This window comes from Salvelinus namaycush, chromosome 20, assembly GCF_016432855.1.
Source record: "Salvelinus namaycush isolate Seneca chromosome 20, SaNama_1.0, whole genome shotgun sequence".
NCBI classification, from domain to species: domain Eukaryota; kingdom Metazoa; phylum Chordata; class Actinopteri; order Salmoniformes; family Salmonidae; genus Salvelinus; species Salvelinus namaycush.
The window spans coordinates 7,047,325-7,070,350 of NC_052326.1; the positions used below are offsets into that span (position 1 = coordinate 7,047,325).

At 44.1% G+C, this 23,026-nt stretch overlaps 1 protein-coding gene across 1 annotated transcript in view; it reads right to left on the reverse strand.

Moving 5' to 3' along the window:
• LOC120065565 (kinesin heavy chain-like) overlaps positions 1–20,362 on the reverse strand; it is a 126,586-nt gene extending 106,224 nt beyond the window's left edge. The window contains exon 1 of the mRNA XM_039016629.1: positions 20,234–20,362. Coding sequence (XP_038872557.1) covers positions 20,234–20,362 — 129 coding nt within the window. The remainder of the gene's footprint in view (positions 1–20,233) is intronic.
• Positions 20,363–23,026: the final 2,664 nt, after the last annotated feature.

Consider the following 23,026-nt stretch of genomic DNA (forward strand, 5'->3'; position numbering starts at 1 on the left):
CTACAGTACATATGGTGGTTGATCATAAATCACACCAGAACAAGACAGTGAGGATAATAAATGTGCTACAATCATATTCACCCCATAGTGAGTGAGTGAGTGTGTGTGTGTGTGTGTGTGTGTGTGTGTGTGTGTGTGTGTGTGTGTGTGTGTGTGTGTGTGTGTGTGTGTGTGTGTGTGTGTGTGTGTGTGTGTGTGTGTGTGTGTGTGTGTCACGGCCGATGAAAGAAGTGGACCAAAGTGCAGCGTGGTGAGCGTACATTTCTCTTTTTATTTCAAATGTCGCCAACAAAACAACAAACGAAAAAACCAACCGTGAAGCTTACAGGGCTATAGTGCCACTAACAAAGTTAACTACCCACACTGAAAGGAGGGAAAAAGGGCTACCTAAGTATGATTCCCAATCAGAGACAACGATAGACAGCTGTCCCTGATTGAGAACCATACCCGGCCAAAACATAGAAATAAAGAAACATAGAAAACAAGACAAAGAATGCCCACCCCAAATCACACCCTGACCAAACCAACTAGAGACATAAAAAGGCTCTCTAAGGTCAGGGCGTGACAGTGTGTGTGTGTGTGTGTGTGTGTGTGTGTGTGTGTGTGTGTGTGTGTGTGTGTGTGTGTGTGTGTGTGTGTGTGTGTGTGTGTGTGTGTGTGTGTGTGTGTGCGTGCGTGCGTGCGTGCGTGCGTGCGTGCGTGCGTGCGTGCGTGCGTGTTATAATCAATAGTGTTACATCAACATTAATATGCTAATGCCGCCAGCTAAATGTGTTGGAACAGAAATATCGTCATCTTTGAAAATTATACAGGGCCCTAGTTGAGTGAGCAGTGTTGTATTCATTAAAGGTGAACACTGTTACACAGAATCACTTTCATAAAAGAACGAGGCAGAGAATTTAATTAACCAGAAATCGAGGGAGCAATAAAGAAAAGGAGGAGAGAGGGAGGGATAAAAGAGAAGGAGGAGGTAGAAGAAAAAGAGAGAAATAGGCTACCGCGTTGTTGTTGCCAGGAAGCGAAGCATCTCAAGAGATCTCAAACAGTAGGACAAATTTAATTCAGAAACAGATTCCATTCAGCCAGCCCGAAGATACAGTATCTCCCACTTTAACTACATTCGGTAAAGGATTTGATTATTAGGCAAGAGGAACATCAAGGAAGAGGAGAAGAGCGTTAGGGAAAGAGAGAAGGAGAGGAGGTTAAGAGAAAATGGGTGACCACGTTGTTTTTGTCAAGAAGCTAAGAATCTCAAAAGGAATCTGAAACATTAGGACAAAAACAGATTGAATTCAGCCTACAGATAGGGATTTGCTTCAGTCTGCAGTAAAGGGTTTGCTTATTAGGCAAGGGGAACATTCGGAACAAGGAGGAGAAAGGGAGGGATAGAGAGAAGGAGGAGAGGTGGTAAATAAAGAGTGAGAAATACTGGGTTGGTGTTGTTGCTAAGAAGCTTAAAGCCGGTGTACGCTACACGATTTGGGCCCCGATTTAGCTGTCCCAGACAAGTTTTTGAGATCGGAGACAAAATCCCCATGTCGTTGACTAATCGGGGCGCTCGGCCGACCACCGACGCTTGTATAATGTGAACGGGTCAGAGACGCAATCTGAGGGCTATCGATCTCGTCTTTGAGCAGTACCAGACGTCCCGATATTTTCAAACATGCTTGATTTAATCTGCAATGCTCTTGTAGTGTGAGATGTGCAACGACAAGTTTTGAGAACGGTGATGACCGATAGCCAATGAGAGCTCACCAGAGAAGAATGATGAGATGAGATGATGACATTGTTTCGCATCACACATAATGTGTAGACTCTCAGGAAGGAGCGATGACCACTGTTAGTATGCTTTTGTACTTGCCTTTAATCTAAGCCAAAGTGTCAAATCGTTACAGCTCTGAAGTTCACAAGCAAAGTTATTCATTTCAAAATGTTGACTAGATATTTCAACTCTGTACGGCAAGCGTGAATGTCTGACGGAAAACATTTGAGGCTGCTTTGAGCACAGCTCGCTGTAGCCATGTTAAATCTAATCACATCATCACATCATTGTTTTCGCGAGACAGCATGGTATCTAGAATCCTCAAGACCAAGTGAAGAATCGCGTGTGACCCCCGTCTCTGCCACATCGTTTAGTGGCGCTTGGCAACTACGTTGGCAAGACAGAAGAACAACAGGAAAGATGGTTGTTTAATGTGAGAGGTTTAGCGATGTTAGGATTTTGAAAATCGTGCCGTCTACAACCGGCTTAAGCCATGCATCTCAGGGGTGATCTCAAACATTGAGACAGAAAGAGAATGACTCAAATCCGCCTGCAGATACTCATCTGACTCATGTTCCACTATCAGTTCTTCTGAGTCCAGGGGTGTGTATGCATCACATCATGCACATGTGCTCTGATATGGATATTTAAGCTAAATGCCCTCAGATGACACCATAGCCAGACAGGGAATGATGTAAGGGTTAACGCTCCCCTTGGCATAACCAGACATCAGAACAGACTTGTGACATAAAAGAGAGAAATGGGCACAAAAAATACCCCCCCAGAAAGAACAGTCTTATGGAGCATACTTATTTTTAGCCCAAATTGCATGCAAATTGAAATTATGTTCGTTGTCCGTAGCTTATGCCTGCCCATACCATAACCCCACTGCCACCATGGGGCACTCTGTTCACAACGTTGACATCAGCAAACCGCTCGCCCACATGATGCCATACTGCCATCTGCCCGGTACAGCTGAAACCGGGATTCATCCGTGAAGAGCACACTTCTCCAGCGTGCCAGTGTCCATCGAAGGTAATCATTTGCCAACTGAAGGCGGCTACAATGCCAAACTGCAGTCAGGTCAAGACTCTGGTGAGGACGACGAGCACGCAGATGAGCTTCCCTGAGACAGTTTCTGACAGTTTGTGCAGATATTCTTTGGTTGAGCAAACCCACAGTTTAATCAGCTGTCCGGTTGGCTGGACTCAGATGATCCCGCACGCTAACTAACAGGGATTTAAACAAATTTGTGCACAAACCTTGAGAGAAAAAAGCTTTTTGTGCATATGGAACATTTCAGGGATCTTATATTTCAGCTCATGAAACATGGGACCAACACTTTACATGTTGCATTTATGTTTTTGTTCAGTGTATACAGTGGAAGTCGGAAAGTTTACATACCGCTTAGCCAAATACATTTAAACTCAGTTTTTCACAATTCCTGACATTTAATCCCAGTACAAATTCCCTGGCTTAGGTCAGTTAGGATCACCACTTTATTTTAAGAATGTTAAATGTCAGAATAATAGTAGAGAGAATTATTTATTTCAGCTTTTATTTCTTTCATCACATTCCCAGTGGGTCAGAAGTTTACATACACTCAATTAGTATTTGGTAGCATTGCCTTCAAATTGTTTAACTTGGGTCAAACGTTTCGGGTAGCCTTCCACAAGCTTCCCACAATAAGTTGGGTGAATTTTGGCCCTTTCCTCCTGACAGAGCTGGTGTAACTGAGTCAGGTTTGTAGGCCTCCTTGCTCGCATACGCTTTTTCAGTTCTGCCCACACATTTTCTAGAGGACTTGAGGTCAGGGCTTTGTGATGGCCACTCCAATACCTTGACTTTGTTGTCCTTAAGCCATTTTGCCACAATTTTGGAAGTGTGCTTGGGGTCATTGTCCATTTGGAAGACCCAATTGCAAACAAGCTTTACCTTCCTGACTGATGTCTTGAGATGTTGCTTCAATATATCCACATAATTTTCCATCCTCATGATGCCATATATTTTGTGAAGTGCACCAGTCTCTCCTGCAACAAAGCACCCCCACAACATGATGCTGCCACTCCCGTGCTTCATGGTTGGTATGGTGTTCTTCGGCTTGCAAGCGTCCCCCTTTTTCCTCCAAACATAACGATGGTCATTATGGCCAAACAGTTATATTTTTGTTTCATCAGACCAGAGGACATTTCTCCAAAAAGTACAATATTTTTCCCTATGTGCAGTTGCAAACCGTAGTCTGGCTTTTTTATGGCGGTTTTGGAGCAGTGGCTTCTTCCTTGCTGAGCAGCCTTTCAGGTTTTGTCGATATAGGACTCGTTTTACTGTGGATATAGATACTTTTGTACCTGTTTCCTCCAGCATCTTCAAAAGGTCCTTTGCTGATGTTCTGGGATTGATTTGCACTTTTCGCACCAAAGTACGTTCTCTAGGAGACAAAACGCGTCTCCTTCCTGAGTGGCATGACGGCTGCATTGTGTTTATACTTGGGTACTATTGTTTGTACAGATGAACGGGGTACCTTCAGGCATTTGGAAATTGCGCCCAAGGATGAACCAGACTTGTGGAGGTCTACAATTTTGTTCTGAGGTCTTGGTTGATTTCTTTTGATTTTCCCATGATGTCAAGCAAAGAGGCACTGAGTTTGAAGGTAGGCCTTGAAATACATCCACAGGTACACCTCCAATTGACTCAAATTATGTCAATTAGCCTATCCGAAGCTTCATTTTAAGGTGAGTTTACCCTCCACTACGTCACTGAGCATAGCCTACTTGTGTATTTCCCCTAGTGGCACGCACTGTTGACTTTTGGCCACATTAGAGAAAAAGGCAGTGTTTTTGTTTTACAGTAATGTTATACTACACTATTATATTCGGTTCTGTTATGGAGAATATTATCATTATGTGATCTTGCAGACATTGGTTCAGCTTTAAACTAACTTCAGATCACCATTTGAGCACCATTTGCCAGAGTAGCCTCTTCTCTACGAGTAGAGCAGAGGCTGTGTGTAAAGTAAAGAATAAAGGAAAGGGAAAGGGGGTTACCTAGTCTGTTGTACAACTGAATGCCTTCATCTGAAATTTGTCTTCCGCATTTAACCAAACCCCTCTGAATCAGAGAGGTGCGAGGGGCAGCCTTAATCGACATCCACGTCTTCGGATGCACAGAACGTGATCCGCACGTCAGAGGCTTCAGGATCTTTATTCCGGGGATCCGCAGCCACTCCATTATCTCTATGGGTACACCAATCTCTGAGGGTACTCTTCTCCCCTAGTTGTTAGTAGTATGCACCTAAGAATTAATGAGCTTTTCCCTTTGCGTCTCTCTCTCTCTCTATGTATCCGGGACCGTTCTCTCTCTCTGTCTCGCTTCCTCAATCTCTCTTTCTTTCTCCTTCTCTCTTCTCTCTCTTTTATTAATGACAGCCTTTCCCTTCAATGTTCTCTCTCTCTCTCCATCCCTCCCCACTTGTGGTAATTATAGTTCTGTTCTGTTCTGCTTGGAGCAGTGAGTGAGAATGGCAGTGAGCCGTGACAGGATGGATGCTGCTATGTCCTAATTAAAAACTATTGACACATCTCCTCTCTAGTTAAATAGATGCTTAAGTGATAATGCCTTCATCTCGGGACAGTAAACCGTGTCAATATATCCACCAAACACCAGCTTCGAGGATATTATTACTTTTATACAACGGGTTACCAACATATTAAAATAATGATTGACATTTTTTCATTAGAAACATTATTTATTCATACTATTTCATCGTTCCATGAGCTATAGAAGGTACGAGCTCTCTCTATGGTGTAGCTCATTGACATTCAGATCGGTTGCCGGTGTTGGCATGGGCATGACATTAGAAATAAATGCACATTTCTGAAGCAATTGGAGAGAATCATTGTATTATTGAGATACAGTCAGGTCCAAAATTATTGCCCCCTTTGATAAAGATGAGCAAAGAAAACTGTATAAAATAAATTATACAAATACTGAACTATATTGTATGCAAATGTAATACTAGTACAATTGCTCAGGCAAATAGATTTTGTTGAACAAGAAATACTTAAAATCGAAAAAGGACGGGTCAAAATGATTGGCACCCCTGGTTTCAATGCTCCGCAAAATTCCCGTTGCGAGGTTAACACCACTGAGCCTTTTTCTAAAATGTTTTATGAGATTGGAGAACACATTGGGAGGGATCTTAGACCATTCCTCCATACAGAATCTTTCCAGATCCTTGATATCCTTCGTCTGCGCTTATGGCTTATAGACTGTCCGGACACTGAGATGGTCATTGCAAAAGTATCATGTTGTGGTCAATTAAACATTTCTTTGTGGAGTTTGATGTGTGCTTGGGGTTATTGTCTTGCTGGAAGATCCACTTGCAACCAAGTTTCAGCCTCCTAGTAGAGGCAACATAGCCTCGTACAAATCTTGCGAGCTTACATTCTGTTTTGCTACACGGATACATTTATAATATAATTCTACTTGGTTAATGTAGTATACTATAATTGCAGCAGCCTCAAGTGCCATAGGTATAGCTGCTCAAATACAATTAACTGTGACATAACCAGCCAACCCGACATGCAGGGTGAGCCTGAAGAGCGAGATTGGCCCTGCTGTTTACCCAGTTCAACTTTTCCCTCTCTTACCGGCCGGGGTCCAAGAACGTCAAGCCAGATGCCCTGTCTCGCCGCTATAGCCCCACGGTTACCACCCCGGAGCCCGAGACCATCCTTCCTACCTCGTGCCTGGTGACGGCACTCAGCTGGGAAATAGGGAAACAGGTCCGGGAGTCGCAACGGTCCCAGCCGAACTCTGGGGGTGCCCAGATAACTGAATGTTTGTGCCTGACGCTGTCCACTCCGCGGTCCTGGATTGGGCCCATTCCTCCAGGCTTGACTGCCACCCAGGCTCCCATCGGACCCCGGCTCCCCGGTATCCTCTCGGGCAGAAGGTATGGCTATCCACCCGGGATCTGCCTCTCCGGGTGGAATCCCGCAAACTCTCCCCCCGGTTTATCTGCCCGTTTCCCAGCTCCAAGATTATTAGCCCCCTGCTGTTCGTCTTCTGTTGCCCCGTACCCTTCTTATACAACCCACCCTTCATGTGTCCAGAGTTAAACCCATGTCTCACAGCCCTTTGTCCCGTTGGATTAATAGACTGTTGTTAATTCGACGTTGTCTGCATCTGGGTCTTATCTTGAAACGTGATAGTGGCTGGCATGGCCAGCACACGTGAGATTTGGTTCTGCGTCCCTCATGAGATTTAATGGGCATATGAATTGCCCCAAGGGGACAAATAAAGTTGTTTGAATTAATTATTTTCAACTCACAGCAAAGGGAAAGTATATACTCCATCTGTCTGAGAAAATTAAAGGAGAAACATATGGATCTTTCAGCAGGCAGGTGACTCAGAGGGTAAAAATACTGTATGACAGCAAGCTGCAGTATGTAAGCCAGTGGCATACAAAGAGAAATATAGAAGTAAGCTATATGTAAGCCACTGGATAAACGTAGCCTACAAAGAAAAACTAAAATCGAAAAACCCTGAGCCTTCCACTTAGGGACAAGGATTGAGCAGCCAGCAAGGTGAACTGAAAAACTCTTCAGTAACATTCACAGGCAAGGTTTGCAATTTCATGTGGTTTTAGGAATCTACTTGTCTTCATCCCCCATCAGGCCTTGTATAGCCTATGTGAGATACTGATGGCAACAACAGCAACAGCAATCACAAACCAATTCAAACCAAACCAAATCAATTCAAGAAACTATCCAATAAATGGACACTAAATCGAAACGCTACCTCCCACTGCACTTCAAGGCCATGATAATGGGGAGAGCTGCTGTCTGAGCATGAGCTATGTTGAATGCTTGTGGCGAGCCATCGTGTGAAAAAGGTGTGTGTGTCACGCTACGACCCAATACAAACAAGAACACAGACGTTCGTTTGTGTGTGTGTGTGTTTGAGTGTGTGCGTGCGTCTGTCTCTGTGTGTGCATGTATGCTTCTGTCTACCACGCTGTTAACAAGAACACTCAGATACCCAAGTCAGAGTACACCCTCTGCATACTCCACTGTCCCCAGGATGAGATGAGAATATTCTTGCCAGAGGAACAGCGGCCGGGTCCCACAGGCACCATTCAATTTACCCTGCTGCTGTATGCTGATAAAGAACTGGAGAAACACGGGTGACATGACTCATCAGCACATGAACCGAATTATTGACCTATGTGATTCCGGCAGGAAATGAACTCACAGTCTTTACTTTGCTAGTGGCGTCATGGCCTTACCAACTGAGCCCGCACAGGACAACGGAGGTAGCAAGGCCAACAATGACAATGACAATCCATGACCATTTTACGACCATCAAAGCGACACTGTCAATTTTTGTTTTCACTAACCGCCTGATGGCTTTGCTGTGACACACACAAATGGTCCCTTGTGTCTCTGGTTGTCTGTGATGTTCCTAATCCTAAATGAATCTGATGGCTGTATCGTAGCCCTACTACTCTTTACGGACACACGCCACACACACTTTCTTTCTCTCTCTCTCTCTCTTTCTCTCACACACACACACACACACACACACACACACACACACACACACACACACACACACACACACACACACACACACACACACACACACACACACACACACACACACACACACACACACTCTCACTCTATCTCTCTTCACTGACAGATTCCCTAGAAGAGATCCGTCCCAGTGGCTGAGACATATGTGGAGGGAATAGGATACACACATGCATTTGTATGATAGCCAACCAACAACACACATCCAGTGCAATAAGCTTCAGGGAGACCAAGTGCTTTTGATAGCTTCCTGCAGGAGAAGCAGGAGAGGAACAGAGTGGGTGTGTGGTACTTGGAGTTCATTTGAAATGTAATTAAATAGCAATTTTCCTGGATATTATCTTTGTGGTATTGTCAGCCTTTGGTTTACACACTGCTACAGTACTTTGTATTTGTAGAATGGGTGGGGCTAAGAATTAATCTGCGTGTACACAATGCATTTCAATTATATATATATATATTTTTTTACAATGATAAGTAATATAAACATATTGGCCTAATTATAATGGCTTGTTTTTTGGGGTAAATAATGTGAATTCTACCATTTGCATTTGTGCTGTGTGATCAAAGTGTCCTCATTCAGCCTGTATGTTTCGCCGTCCTTTCATGAATGATGATGTAGGCCTATGTACTATAATATAAAATCAATACAACACTCATAATTACACCAGGCTGATGTATGATCAGATCATAGACTATATAAAGATGAATGGACCACAAAGATACACTCTAGTTTACAGTAAAAGTCCTGTTAATTCGAGATTACATCCAAGATGTTATAAAAGCCGTGTTATTTTTTAAATGTTTTAATTTTTATTTCAGCTTTATTTAACCAGGTAGGCTAGTTGAGAACAAGTTCTCATTTGCAACTGCGACCTGGCCAAGATAAAGCATAGCAATTCGACACATACAACAACACAGAGTTACACATGGAATAAACAAAACATAGTCAATAATACAGTAGAACAAAAGAAAACAAAAAGTCTATATACAGTGAGTGCAAATGAGGTAAGATAAGGGAGTTAAGGCAATAAATAGGCCATGGTGGCGAAGTAATTACAATATAGCAATTAAACACTGGAATGGTAGATGTGCAGAAGATGAATGTGCAAGTAGAGATACTGGGGTGCAAAGGAGCAAGATAAATAAATAAATACAGTATGGGGATGAGGTAGGTAGATAGATGGGCTGTTTACAGATGGGCTATGTACAGGTGCAGTGATCTGTGAGCTGATCTGATAGCTGGCGCTTAAAGCTAGTGAGTTAGATATGAGTCTCTAGCTTCAGAGATTTTTGCAGTTCGTTCCAGTCATTGTCAGCAGAGAACTGGAAGGAAAGACGACCAAAGTAGGAATTGGCTTTGGAGGTGACCAGTGAGATATACCTGCTGGAGCGCGTGCTACGAGTGGGTGCTGCTATGGTGACCAGTGAGCTGAGATAAGGCGGGGCTTTACCTAGCAGAGACTTGTAGATAACCTGTAACCCGAGGGCCAACCAACGAGAGCGTACAGGTCGCAATGGTGGGTAGTGTATGGGGCTTTGGTGACAAAACGGATGGCACTGTGATAGACTGCATGCAGTTTGTTGAGTAGAGTGTTGGAGGCTATTTTATAGATGACATCACCGAAGTCGAGGATCGGTAGGATGGTCAGTTTTACGAGGGTATGTTTGGCAGCATGAGTGAAGGATGCTTTGTTGCGATATAGGAAGCCGATTCTAGATTTAATTTTGGATTGGAGATGCTTAATGTGAGTCTGGAAGGAGAGTTTACAGTCTAACCAGACACCAAGGTATTTGTAGTTGTCCACGTATTCTAAGTTAGAGCCGTCCAGAGTAGTGATGCTGGACGGGCGAGCAGGTGCGGGCAGTGATCGATTGAATAGCATGCATTTAGTTTTACTTGCGTTTAAGAGCAGTTGGAGGCCACGGAAGGAGAGTTGTATGGCATTGAAGCTCGTCTGGAGGGTTGTTAACACAGTGTCCAAAGAGGGGCCAGAAGTATACAGAATGGTGTTGTCTGCGTAGAGGTGGATCAGAGAATCACCAGCAGCAAGAGCAACATCATTGATGTATATAGAGAAGAGAGTCGGCCCGAGAATTGAACCCTGTGGCACCCCCATAGAGACTGCCAGAGGTCCGGACAACAGGCCCTCCGATTTGACACACTGAACTCTATCAGAGAAGTAGTTGGTAAACCAGGCGAGGCAATCATTTGAGAAACCAAGGCTGTCGAGTCTGCCAATAAGAATGTGGTGATTGACAAAGTCGAAAACCTTGGCCAGGTTGATGAATACGGCTGCACAGTAATGTCTCTTATCGATGGCGGTTATGATGTCGTTTAGGACCTTGAGCGTGGCTGAGGTGCACCCATGACCAGCTCTGAAACCAGATTGCATAGCGGAGAAGGTACGGTGGGATTCGAAATGGTCGGTAATCTGTTTGTTAACTTGGCTTTCGAAGACCTTAGAAAGACAGGGTAGGATAGATATACAGTGGGGAGAACAAGTATTTGATGCACTGCCGATTTTGCAGGTTTTCCTACTTACAAAGCATGTAGAGGTCTGTAATTTTTATCATAGGTACACTTCAACTGTGAGAGACGGAATCTAAAACAAAAATCCAGAAAATCACATTGTATGATTTTTAAGTAATTAATTTGCATTTTTATTGCATGACATAAGTATTTGAGCACCTACCAACCAGTAAGAATTCCATCTCTCACAGACCTGTTAGTTTTTCTTTAAGAAGCCCTCCTGTTCTCCACTCATTACCTGTATTAACTGCACCTGTTTGAACTCGTTAGCTGTATAAAAGACACCTGTCCACAGACTCAATCAAACAGACTCCAACCTCTCTACAATGGCCAAGACCAGAGAGCTGTGTAAGGACATCAGGGATAAAATTGTAGACCTGCACAATGCTGGGATGGGCTACAGGACAATAGGCAAGCAGCTTGGTGAGAAGGCAACAACTGTTGGCGCAATTATTAGAAAATGGAAGAAGTTGAAGATGACGGTCAATCACCCTCGGTCTGGGGCTCCATGCAAGATCTCACCTCGTGGGGCATCAATGATCATGAGGAAGGTGAGGGATCAGCCCAGAACTACACGGCAGGACCTGGTCAATGACCTGAAGAGAGCTGGGACCACAGTCTCAAAGAAAACCATTAGTAACACACTACGCCGTCATGGATTAAAATCCTGCAGCGCACGCAATGTCCCCCTGCTCAAGCCAGCACATGTCCAGGCCCGTCTGAAGTTTGCCAATGACCATCTGATGACACAAAAATAGCTTTTTAGTCTAATCTCCACTCGCCGTGTTTGGAGGAAGAAGAAGAAGGATGAGTACAACCCCAAGAACACCATCCCAACCGTGAAGCATGGAGGTGGAAACATCATTCTTTGGGGATGCTTTTCTGCAAAGGGGACAGGACGACTGCACCGTATTGAGGGGAGGATGGATGGGGCCATGTATCGCGAGATCTTGGCCAACAACCTCCTTCCCTCAGTAAGAGCATTGAAGATGGGTCGTGGCTGGGTCTTCCAGCATGACAACGACCCGAAACACACAGCCAGGGCAACTAAGGAGTGGCTCCGTAAGAAGCATCTCAAGGTCCTGGAGTGGCCTAGCCAGTCTCCAGACCTGAACCCAATAGAAAATCTTTGGAGGGAGCTGAAACCTCTACATGCTTTGTAAGTAGGAAAACCTGCAAAATCGGCAGTGTATCAAATACTTGTTCTCCCCACTGTAGGTCTGTAGCAGTTTGGGTCTAGAGTGTCACCCCCTTTGAAGAGGGGGATGACCGTGGCAGCTTTCCAATCTTTGGGAATCTCAGACGATACGAAAGAGAGGTTGAACAGGTTGGTAATAGGGGTTGCAACAATTTCGGCAGATCACTTTAGAAAGAGAGGGTCCAGGTTGTCAAGCCCGGCTGATTTGTAGGGGTCCAGATTTTGCAGCTCTTTCAGAACATCAGCTATCTGGATTTGGGTGAAGGAGAAATGGTGGGGGCTTTTGCGGGTTGCTGTGTAGGGTGCCGGGCAGTTGACCGGGGTAGGGGTAGCCAGGTGGAAAGCATGGCCAGCCGTAGAGAAATGCTTATTGAAATTGTCAATTATAGTGGATTTATAGGTGGTAACAGTGTTTCCTAGCCTCAGAGCAGTGGGCAGCTGGGAGGAGGTGCTCTTATTCTCCATGGACTTTACAATGTTCCAGAACTTTGTTGAGTTAGTACTATAGGATGCAAATTTCTGTTTGAAAAAGCTAGCCTTAGCTTTCCTAACTGCCTGTGTATATTTGCTGCCTGTGTATAACTGTATAACTGCCTGTGTATATAACGCCATAGGATGTTTTTGTGCTGGTCAAGGGCAGACAGGTCTGGAGTGAACCAAGGACTATATCTATTCCTAGTTCTACATTTTTTGAATGGGGCATGCTTATTTAAGATGGTGAGGAAGGCACTTTTAAAGAATAGCCAGGTATCATCTACTGACGGGCTATATACCAAGATAATATTCAAGATGTTATAAGAAGTGGCCTGTGTGGTCCAGCGGTGGCCTGTGTGGTCCAGAGTCAGCATGGGTTCGAATCCAGCCCATCGCCCTTAGAATCACCTTCCCTGTCTTTCTAACGCTTCACGATCTCTTCACTAAAGCAAAAAATAAATAAAAGGAGTGGGACTTTCAAAAAAAGACTCAAATGTTATAAGAATAAGATCCAAGCACACTCTTTAGATTATATCCAAATCCTCAGATACAATTAACTCTGTATAAGAATGGACCAGCTAGATCCACTCATGTTTACTGTAGAGCTCCTGTTATCCCACTGTATCATCTACAGTACATTGTAATAAGATAGAAACTCAGTACACTGTAAGATAATATCTTCACTTTACGATAAGATCTACAACATGTTAAAGTAAGGGGCGAAGGGTAGTCTCAAGGTTAGAGCGTTGGGCCAGTAGCCAACCCGTTGCTGGTTCGAATACTGGAACCAACAAGGTCCAAAAAAATCTGTTGCTGTGCCCTTGAGCAAGACAGTTACAGTGGCAAGAAAAAGTATGTGAATCCTTCGGAAATACCTGGATTTCTGCATATATTGGTCATAATATTTGATCTGATCTTCATCTAGGTCACAACAATAGACAAACACAGTCTGCTTAAACTAATAACACAAACAATTATATGTTTTCATGTCTTTATTGAACACACCGTGTCAACATTCACAGTGCAGGGTGGGAAAAGTATGTAAACCCTTGGATTTAATAACTGGTTGACCCTCAGCAATAACCTCAACCAAACGTTTTCTGTAGTTGCGGCTCAGACCTGCACAACGGTCTTGAGGAATTTTGGACCATTCCTCTTTACAAAAGTTTCAGTTCAGCAATATTCTTGGGATGTCTGGTGTGAACTGCTCTCGAGGTCATGCCGCAGCATCTCAATTGGGTTGAGGTCAGGACTCTGACTTGGCCACTCCAGAAGGTGTAATTTCTGCTGTTGAAGCCATTCTGTTGTTGATTTACTTCTGTGTTTTGGGTGGTTGTCCTGTTGAATCACCCAACTTCTGTTTAGCTACAATTGGCAGACAGCCTAACATTCTCCTGCAAAATGTCTTGATAACCTTGGGAATTCATTTTTCTGTTGATGATAGCAAGCTGTCCAGGCCCCGAGGCAGCCCCAAACCATGATGCTCCATCCACCATACTTTACAGTTGTGATGAGGTTTTGATGTTGCTTGCTGTGATATTTTTCTCCACACAGTGTTGTGTGTTCCTTCCAATCAACTCAATTGTAGTTTCATCTGTCCACACAATATTTTGCCAGTAGCGCTGTGGAACATCCAGGTGCACTTTTGCAAACTTCAGACGTGCAGCAATGTTTTTTTTGGACAGCAGTGGCTTTTTCTGTGGTGTCCTCCCATGAACACCATTCTTGTTTAGTGTTTACATATTGTAGACTCGTCAACAGAGATGTTAGAAATCCAGAGATTTCTGTAAGTCTGTAGCTGACACTCTAGGATTCTTCTTAACCTCATTGAGCATTCTGCGCTGTGCTCTTGCAGTCATCTTTGTAAGACGGCCACTCCTAGGGAGAGTAGTAACAGTGCTGCACTTTCTCCATTTATAGACAATTTGTCTTACCGTGGACTGATGAACATCAAGGCTTTTAGAGATACTTTTGTAACCCTTTCAAGCTTTTTGCAAGTCAACAATTCTTAGGTCTTCTGAGATCTCTTTTGTTCGAGGCATGGTTCACATCAGGCAATGCTTCTTGTGAATAGCAAACTCTAATTTTGTAAATGTTTTTTATAGGGCAAGGCAGCTCTAACCAACATCTATTATCTCATCTCATTGATTGGACTCCAGGTTTGCTGACTCCTGATTCCAATTAGCGTTTGGAGGAGTCATTAGCCTAGGGGTTCACATACTTTTTCCAACCAACCAATAATTTGTGTTTTTAGTTTAAGCACACTATGTTTGTCTAGTGTCTATTGCTAGATGAAGATCAGATCAAATTTGATGACCAATTTATGCAGAAATCCAGGTTATTCCAAAGGGGTCATGTACTTTTTCTTGCCACTGTAACCCAAATTGTGGGTGTTTCAGGGGGAGTTGGGATATGCAAGAAACACAGTTGTGTGTAACAGGACAAACATGGACCTCCCGAGGGCGCAGTGGTCTAAGGCACTGCATCGCAGTGGTAGCGGTACCACTAGAGATTCTGGGTTTTAAGTCCAGGCTCTGTCGCAGCCGGCAGCGACCGGGAGACCCATGGGGCGGCGCACAATTGGCCCAGCATCGTCCGGGTTAGGGGAGGGTTTGGCCGGCAGGGATATTCTTGTTCCATCGCGCACTAGTGACTCCTATGGCGGGCCGGACACAGTGCACGCTGACACGGTCGCCAGGTGTATGATGTTTCCCCTGACACATTGGTGTGGCTGGCTTCCGGGTTAAGTGGGCATTGTGTCAAGAAGCAGTGCGGCTTGGTTGGGTTGTGTTTTGGCGGACGCACAGCTCTCGACCTTCGCCTCTCCTGAGTCCGTACGGGAGTTGCAGCGATGAGACAAGACTGTAACTACCAAATGGATTGAACGAAGTTGGGGAGAAAAGGGGGTTAAAAAAAGATATATACTAAAATAAAAATACACAGAACCAATATACTGAACAAAAATATAAACACAACATGTATGGTTCATGAGCTGAAATAAAAGAGCCCAAAAATGTTCCAGAAGCACAAAAAACATTTATCTCAAATGTGGTGCACAAATTTGTTTACATCCCCGTTGGTGAGCATTTCTCCTTTGTCAAGATAATCCATCCACCTTAAAGGCATGGCAAATATAGAACTTGATTAAACAGCATGATCATTACACAGGTGCACCTTGTGCTGGGGGCAATAAAAGGCCACTCTAAAATGTGCAGTTTTGTCACACAACACAATGCCACAGACGTCTCAAGTTTTGAGTGAGCGTGCAATTGGCAGGATGACTGCAGGAATATCCACCAGAGCTGTTGCCAAGGAATTGAATGTTGATTTCTCTACAATAAGCTGCCTCCAATGTTGTTTTAAAGAATTTGTCAGTACGTCCAACCGGCATCAAAACCACAGACCACGTGTAACAACGCCAGACCAGGACCTCCACATCTGGCGTCTTCATCTGCGGGATCATCTGAGACCAGTCACCCGGACAGCTGATGAAACTGTGTGTTTTAAACACCAAAGAATTTCTGCACAAACTGTCAGGGAAGCTCATCTGCGTGCTCGTCGTCCTCACCAGGGTCTTGACCTGACTGCAGTTCAGCGTCGCAACTGACTTCAGTGGGCAAATGCTCACCTTTGATGGCCACTAAATCAAATCAAATCAAAGTGTATTTGTCACGTGCGCCGAATACAACAGGTATTACAGTGAAATGCTTACTTACAGGCTCTAACCAATAGTGCGAAAAAAAGGTGTGTGTGTGTGTGTGTAAGTAAAGAATTAAAACAACAGTAAAAATACATTTGAAAATAAGAGTAGCAAGGCTATATACAGACACCGGTTAGTCAGGCTTATTGAGGTAGTATGTACATGTAGGTATGGTTAAAGTGACTATGCATATATGATGAACAGAGAGTAGCAGTAGTGTAAAAAGAGGGGTTGGCGGGTGGTGGGACACAATGCAGATAGCCCAGTTAGCCATTTGGTTACCTGTTCAGGAGTCTTATGGCTTGGGGGTAAAAACTGTTGAGAAGCCTTTTTGTCCTAGACTTGGCACTCCGGTACCGCTTGACATGCGGTAGTAGAGAGAACAGTCTATAACTGGGGTGGCTGGGGTCTTTGACAATTTTTAGGGCATTCTTCTGACACCGCCTGGTGGAGAGATCCTGCATGGCAGGCAGCTTTGCCCCAGTGATGTACTGGGTCGTACGCATTACCCTCTGAAGTGCCTTGCGCTCGGAGGCTGAGCAATTGCCGTTCCAGGCAGTGATGCAACCGGGTAGGATGCTCTCGATGTTGCAGCAATAGAACCTTTTGAGGATCTCAGGACCCATGCCAAATCTTTTTAGTTTCCTGAGGGGGAATAGGCTTTGTCGTGCCCTCTTCACGACTGTCTTGGTGTGTTTGGACCATTCTAGTTAGTTGTTGATGTGGACACCAAGGAATTTGAAGTTCTCAACCTGCTCCACTACAGCCCCGTCGATGAGAATGGGAACGTGCTCGGTGCTCCTTTTCCTGTAGTCCACAATCATCTCCTTAGTCTTGGTTACGTTGAGGGATAGGTTGTTATTCTAGCACCACCCGGCCAGGTCTCTGACCTCCTCCCTATAGGCTGTCTCGTCGTTGTCGGTGATCAGGCCTACCACTGTTGTGTCGTCTGCAAACTTAATCATGGTGTTGGAGTCGTGCCTGGCCATGCAGTCGTGGGTGAACAGGGAGTACAGGAGGGGACTGAGCACGCACCCCTGGGGAGCTCCAGTGTTGAGGATCAGCGTGGCAGATGTGTTGCTTCCTACCCTCACCACCTGGGGGCGGCCCGTCAGGAAGTCCAGGATCCAGTTGCAGAGGGGGGTGTTTAGTCCCAGGTTCCTTAGCTTAGTGATGAGCTTTGAGGGTACTATGGTGTTGAACGCTAAGCTGTAGTCAATGAATAGCATTCTCACATAGGTGTTCCTTTTGTCCAGGTGGGAAAGGGCAGTGTGGAGTGCAATAGAGATTGCATCATCTGTGGATCCGTTTGGGTGGTATGCAAATTGGAGTGGGTCTAGGGTTTCTGGGATAATGGTGTTGATGTGAGCCATTACCAGCCTTTCAAAGCACTTCACTACGGACGTGAGTGCTACGGGTCTGTAGTCATTTAAGCAGGTTGCCTTTGTGTCCTTGGGCACAGGGACGATGGTGGTCTGCTTGAAACATGTTGGTATTACAGACTCAATCAGAGACATGTTGAAAATGTCAGTGAAGACACCTGCCAGTTGGTCAGCACATGCCCTGAGCACACGTCCTGGTAATCCGTCTGGCCCCGCAGCCTTGTGTATGTTGACCTGTTTAAAGGTCTTACTCACGTCCGCTACGGAGAGCGTCATCCGCAACAGCTGATGCTCTCATGCATGCCTCAGTGTTGCTTGCCTCGAAGCGAGCATAGAAGTGATTTAGCTCGTCTTGTAGGCTCGTGTCACTGGGCAGCTCGCAGCTGTGCTTCCCTTTGTAGTCTGTAATAGTTTGCAAGCCCTGCCACATCCGACGAGCGTCGGAGCCGGTGTAGTATGATTCAATCTTAGCCCTGTATTGACACTTTGCCTGTTTGATGGTTCGTCGCAGGGCATAGCGGGATTTCTTGTAAGCTTCCGGGTTAGAGTCCCGCACCTTGAAAGCAGCAGCTCTACCCTTTAGCTCAGTGCGAATGTTGCATGTAATCCATAGCTTCTGGTTGGGGTATGTACGTACAGTCACTGTGGGGACGACGTCCTCAATGCACTTATTGATAAAGCCAGTGACTGATGTGGTGTATTCCTCAATGTCATCGGAAGAATCCCGGAACATGTTCCAGTTTGTGATAGCAAAACAGTCCTGTAGTTTAGCATCTGCTTCATCTGACCATTTTTTTATAGACCGAGTCACTGGTGCTTCCTGCTTTAATTTTTGCTTGTAAGCAGGAATCAGGAGGATAGAGTTGTGGTCGGATTTACCAAACGGAGGGCGAGGGAGAGCTTTGTACGCGTCTCTGTGTTTGGAGTACAGGTGATCTAGAATTTTTTCCCCCTCTGGTTGCACATTTAACATGTAGATAGAGATTTGGTAGAACTGATTTAAGTTTCCCTGCATTAAAGTCTCCGGCCACTAGGACGCTCTTCATGGATGAATCACAGTTTCTTCTCTCCTTTTTACCCCATTTAAAAAAAAATCAAACTCCAAAAGCAAAGCACAGTTTAGATATGATCAAAATTTTCTACATGTTATTAATGACATGGGACATACCAGTCGATATCAGATCAATCCAGGCCAATTAGTCCAACCCCAGCCAGATGAGATGTTGATGAAGTGATCAGTAAGTCAGTCTGACATAACAGTCTGATATTTATGGCCTGGGTTGCATCCCAAATGCACCCAATCCCTTTTAAAGCTGCAACATGTAACTTTTTGGGTGACCCAACCAAATTCATATAGAAATGTGAGTTATAAATCTGACTATCTCATTGAAAGCAAGTCTAAGACGCAGTAGATATGTTCTATGTGCGCTATTTCTATGTTTCTCGTGCTTAAATGTTGTCTTTTATTTTCGGGTTTATTACACCAGCTTCAAACAGCTGAAAATACAATATTTTGGGTTATTGTACAATGATTATCAACACTATACTTGCCTGTTTTGTCACATAAACCGAAATTAGGCAAACTACTCAAATTTTAGCAACCAGGAAATGGTGGAGCGATTTCTGCATAGTGCATCTTTAATGTACTACTTTTGACCAGGGCCCATGGGACACTATATAGTGAATAGAGTGCCATTTGCGACGTAGCCTTTGAAAATGTCAAGCCCATTGGATGTCCTTTCTGAAACGGATCACCATCGATCACCACAGCCCTATAAAGACATGCTAAGTGATCTGTGTTATTTGAGATGACAGATCTATCCCACTGTGCAAACACTGATTGAACCAACTTGTTTCCATGTCATTTTCGACACAAAAAAATCTATGTGATGACGCTTGAACAACGTGAAAAATTGATTGACCTAAATCCAATGACATGGTGACATTTTTTGTTCATTTAACGTTGAATTCACGTTAGTTGACAACTCAACCAATTGTAAATCAAAACTAGACATTCAACTGATGTCTGTGCCCAGTGCGCTATTGTCTCACAGGTCATACAAGGAGCTCTTTCCCAATAATCGATAGGTTAAGCCTTGTTGGCTGATCAGAAATTATACATACATACAGCCTATTATGGTATACTAGGGTCTACCACTACCTGAATGGTTTGAATCCATGCAAAAAGTGAATTGACAATTATTCCGGAAAACCAACATTAATTAATGAACTGTATTGTATATCTGACTGAATGTAGGCTATAGGCTACAGCCATCAACTCTTGAAAGTGAGGTGAGAACTTGATGATGACAAGGAGGACTGGAGGAGGAGGATGACAATTACTGTCTGTATGGTTTCATCAAATCAGTTACTGGCAATACAACAAGCCTGAACTTCAGGGAAACTGTGTCCAGACTTGACCAATAGTCAGAGGGTGATCATGTTTGTAGCGTAATGGTTTGTAAAGACCTAGGCCTAACTCCTGCGTCACCTTTTTGGATGATGCATCATCATCATAATCATCATCATCACTAAAATGAATGGCAACAAATCTGTCAAAAGAAGAATGAGCAGAAATAACAACTTACCGCGATGCCGACGGTGTCATCTCCTTGGAATGAGGGGATGAATTTGTCTCCACGGATAATTTCGGACTGATTCAGAGGACGGAAGCGACATAGCACTTTGATGTTACATTCTGCGCTAGCATCGGCCATTGTGAGAAAGGAATCTGATGTGCCTCCGAAAAGCAAAATATATATTTTTGAAACCAAGTTACTTTTTGCCTTAGACTATTTAATCTAACATAAACCCTATTGATGTCGACAATCTCTTTTTTTGTTTTGTTGCAATGGACAAACTGAGAGTTGGCAGGAATTAGAATTTTCTGCTTTTTGCAAAATTTCGATTTAAAACAAAATGGTTATGTACATCTCGGAGAGTTTGCTTGCTTCAAATAGCACACGAACAAATAAATATACTTGAATAGGCCAACATTTTCATAATAGTATGTCCATGCAGTCCGTTATAATTTAAATGTTAAGAGTATTCCAAGCGGCTCCGGCTCCAGACGGTCAGCTGTTGTAGTGAGAGGGATGCACGAGAATAGATTTTTGAAGCGTGCATATGCCGAACGCTTAGCATCAGCGGCAGGTCTCGTCTTTTGCACCGGGCGTGGTCTGCACGGATCCAAGCCAACGTTAAAGTGGTAGTCTGCTCGGATCACTCTCATCAGCACCACTGACGATAGAGCGGTTGCCTATCGACCAAATCCGGTGTTATATTTTGTCTAACAGCCCCATCATGCGACCATTGCCCCATTTTTTTTAACAATTCCTTTGACATTTAATACTGAAAGGGATGGATATGCTATTTATTTAAATCGACTTATGCTATTTAGGCTACTCATATCTAGGCTAGTAGGCCTGGAATAGGCTATACTTAGCCTAACAAACGTTTTGATTCACAATATGTTGTACCTTATTCCAATTCTCCATTTCATAAAAACATGCTTTTAGGATTACATTCCCTAATCCAGGGTTCTCCAACCCTGTTCCTGGAGAGCTACCGTTCTGTGGGTTTTCACTCCAATCCGGTTGTAAAATTCAGTGTATCAGCCAGCTAATTATTATAATCAGGTGCGCTAGATTGGGTTTGGAGCGAAAGCCTACAGGACGGTAGCTCTTCGGGAACAGGGTTGGAGAGCCCTGGTTTATTAGGACCGTGGAAAAGTAGGTTTGAGTTTCGATATTCGCCAGATATTCGGAAATTCAAACTTCAATAGCTCGAGAAGGTTTTGAGCTAAATACCTCAGGTTAGGCTCGTTATGAAGGGAAACAAGTGTACAACATTGCACAGGTCTTATTTTCCCGATTTCGACCAGAGTTTCATAATCACATGGCAATGGCGTAGGCTGTCTGACACACAAGCAATGCAACTAGTTAGGGACCGTCAACAAAGTGCATGATCACAATATTCAAATGTCAATAGCTCTTCAACCACTTGTGTTATCAACCTCATTTCAATTGTCCATTATTCCTGACTCAGAGAGGCATGTTGAGCACCCGTTGGTTTTCTCATAAAATGCTACCAACATGTTTATATTACACTGAGCAAAAATATAAACCCAACATGTAAAGTGTTGGTCCCATGTTTCATGAGCAGAAATGAAAGATCCCTGAAATGTTCCGTACACATAACAATCTTATCTCTCTCAAATTGTGTGCACAAATGTGTTTACATGCCTGTTATTGAGCATTTATCTTCTGCCAAGATAATAATCCACCTGACAGGTGTGGCATATCAAAAAGCTGATTAAACATCATGATCATTACATTTACATTTACATTTAAGTCATTTAGCAGACGCTCTTATCCAGAGCGACTTACATTTAACCTTTTTTTTTTTTTTTTTTTTTTTTACTAGGCAAGTCAGTTAAGAACAAACTCTTATTTTCAATGACGGCCTAGGAACAGTGGGTTAACTGCCTTGTTCAGGGGCAGAACGACAGATTTGTACCTTGTCAGCTCGGGGATTTGACACACAGGTGCATCTTGTGCTGGGGACAATAAAAGGCCATTCTAAAATGTGCAGTTTTGTCACACAACACAAATGCCACTGATGTCTTAAGTTTTGAGGGAGCGTGCAATTGGCATGCTGACTGCAGGAATGTCCACCAGAGCTGTTGCCATAGAATTGAATGTTCATTCCTCTACCATAAAATGCCTCCAACATTGTTTTAGAGAATTTGGCAGTACATCCAACCGGCCTCACAACCGCAGACCACGTGTAACCATGCCAGCCCAGGACCTCCACATCCGGCGTCTTCACCAGCGGGATCGTCTGAGCCCAGCCAAACGGACAGCTGATGAAAATGTGGGTTTGCACAATCAAATAATTTCTGCAAAAACTGTCAGAAACTGTCTCAGGGAAGCTCATCTTTGTGCTCGTCATCCTCACCAGGGTCTTGACCTGACTGCAGTTTGACATTGTAACTGACTTCAGTGGGAAAATGCTCACCTTCGATGGCCACTGGCACACTGAAGTGTGCTCTTCACAGATGAAAACCGGTTTCAACTATACTGGGCAGATGACAGACAGCGTGTATGGTGTCGTATGGGCGAGCGGTTTGCTGATATCAACGTTGTGAACAGAGTGCCTCATGGTGGCGGTGGGGTTAGGGTATGGGCAGGCATAAGATACGGACAACAAACACAACTGCATTTTATCAATGGAAATGTGAATGCACGGAAATACCGTGACGAGATCCTGAGGCCCATTATCGTGCCATTCATCTGCCGCCATCACCTCATGTTTCAGCATGATAATGGACGTCACCATGTCGCAAGGATCTGGAAGCTGAAAATGTCACAGTTCTTCCA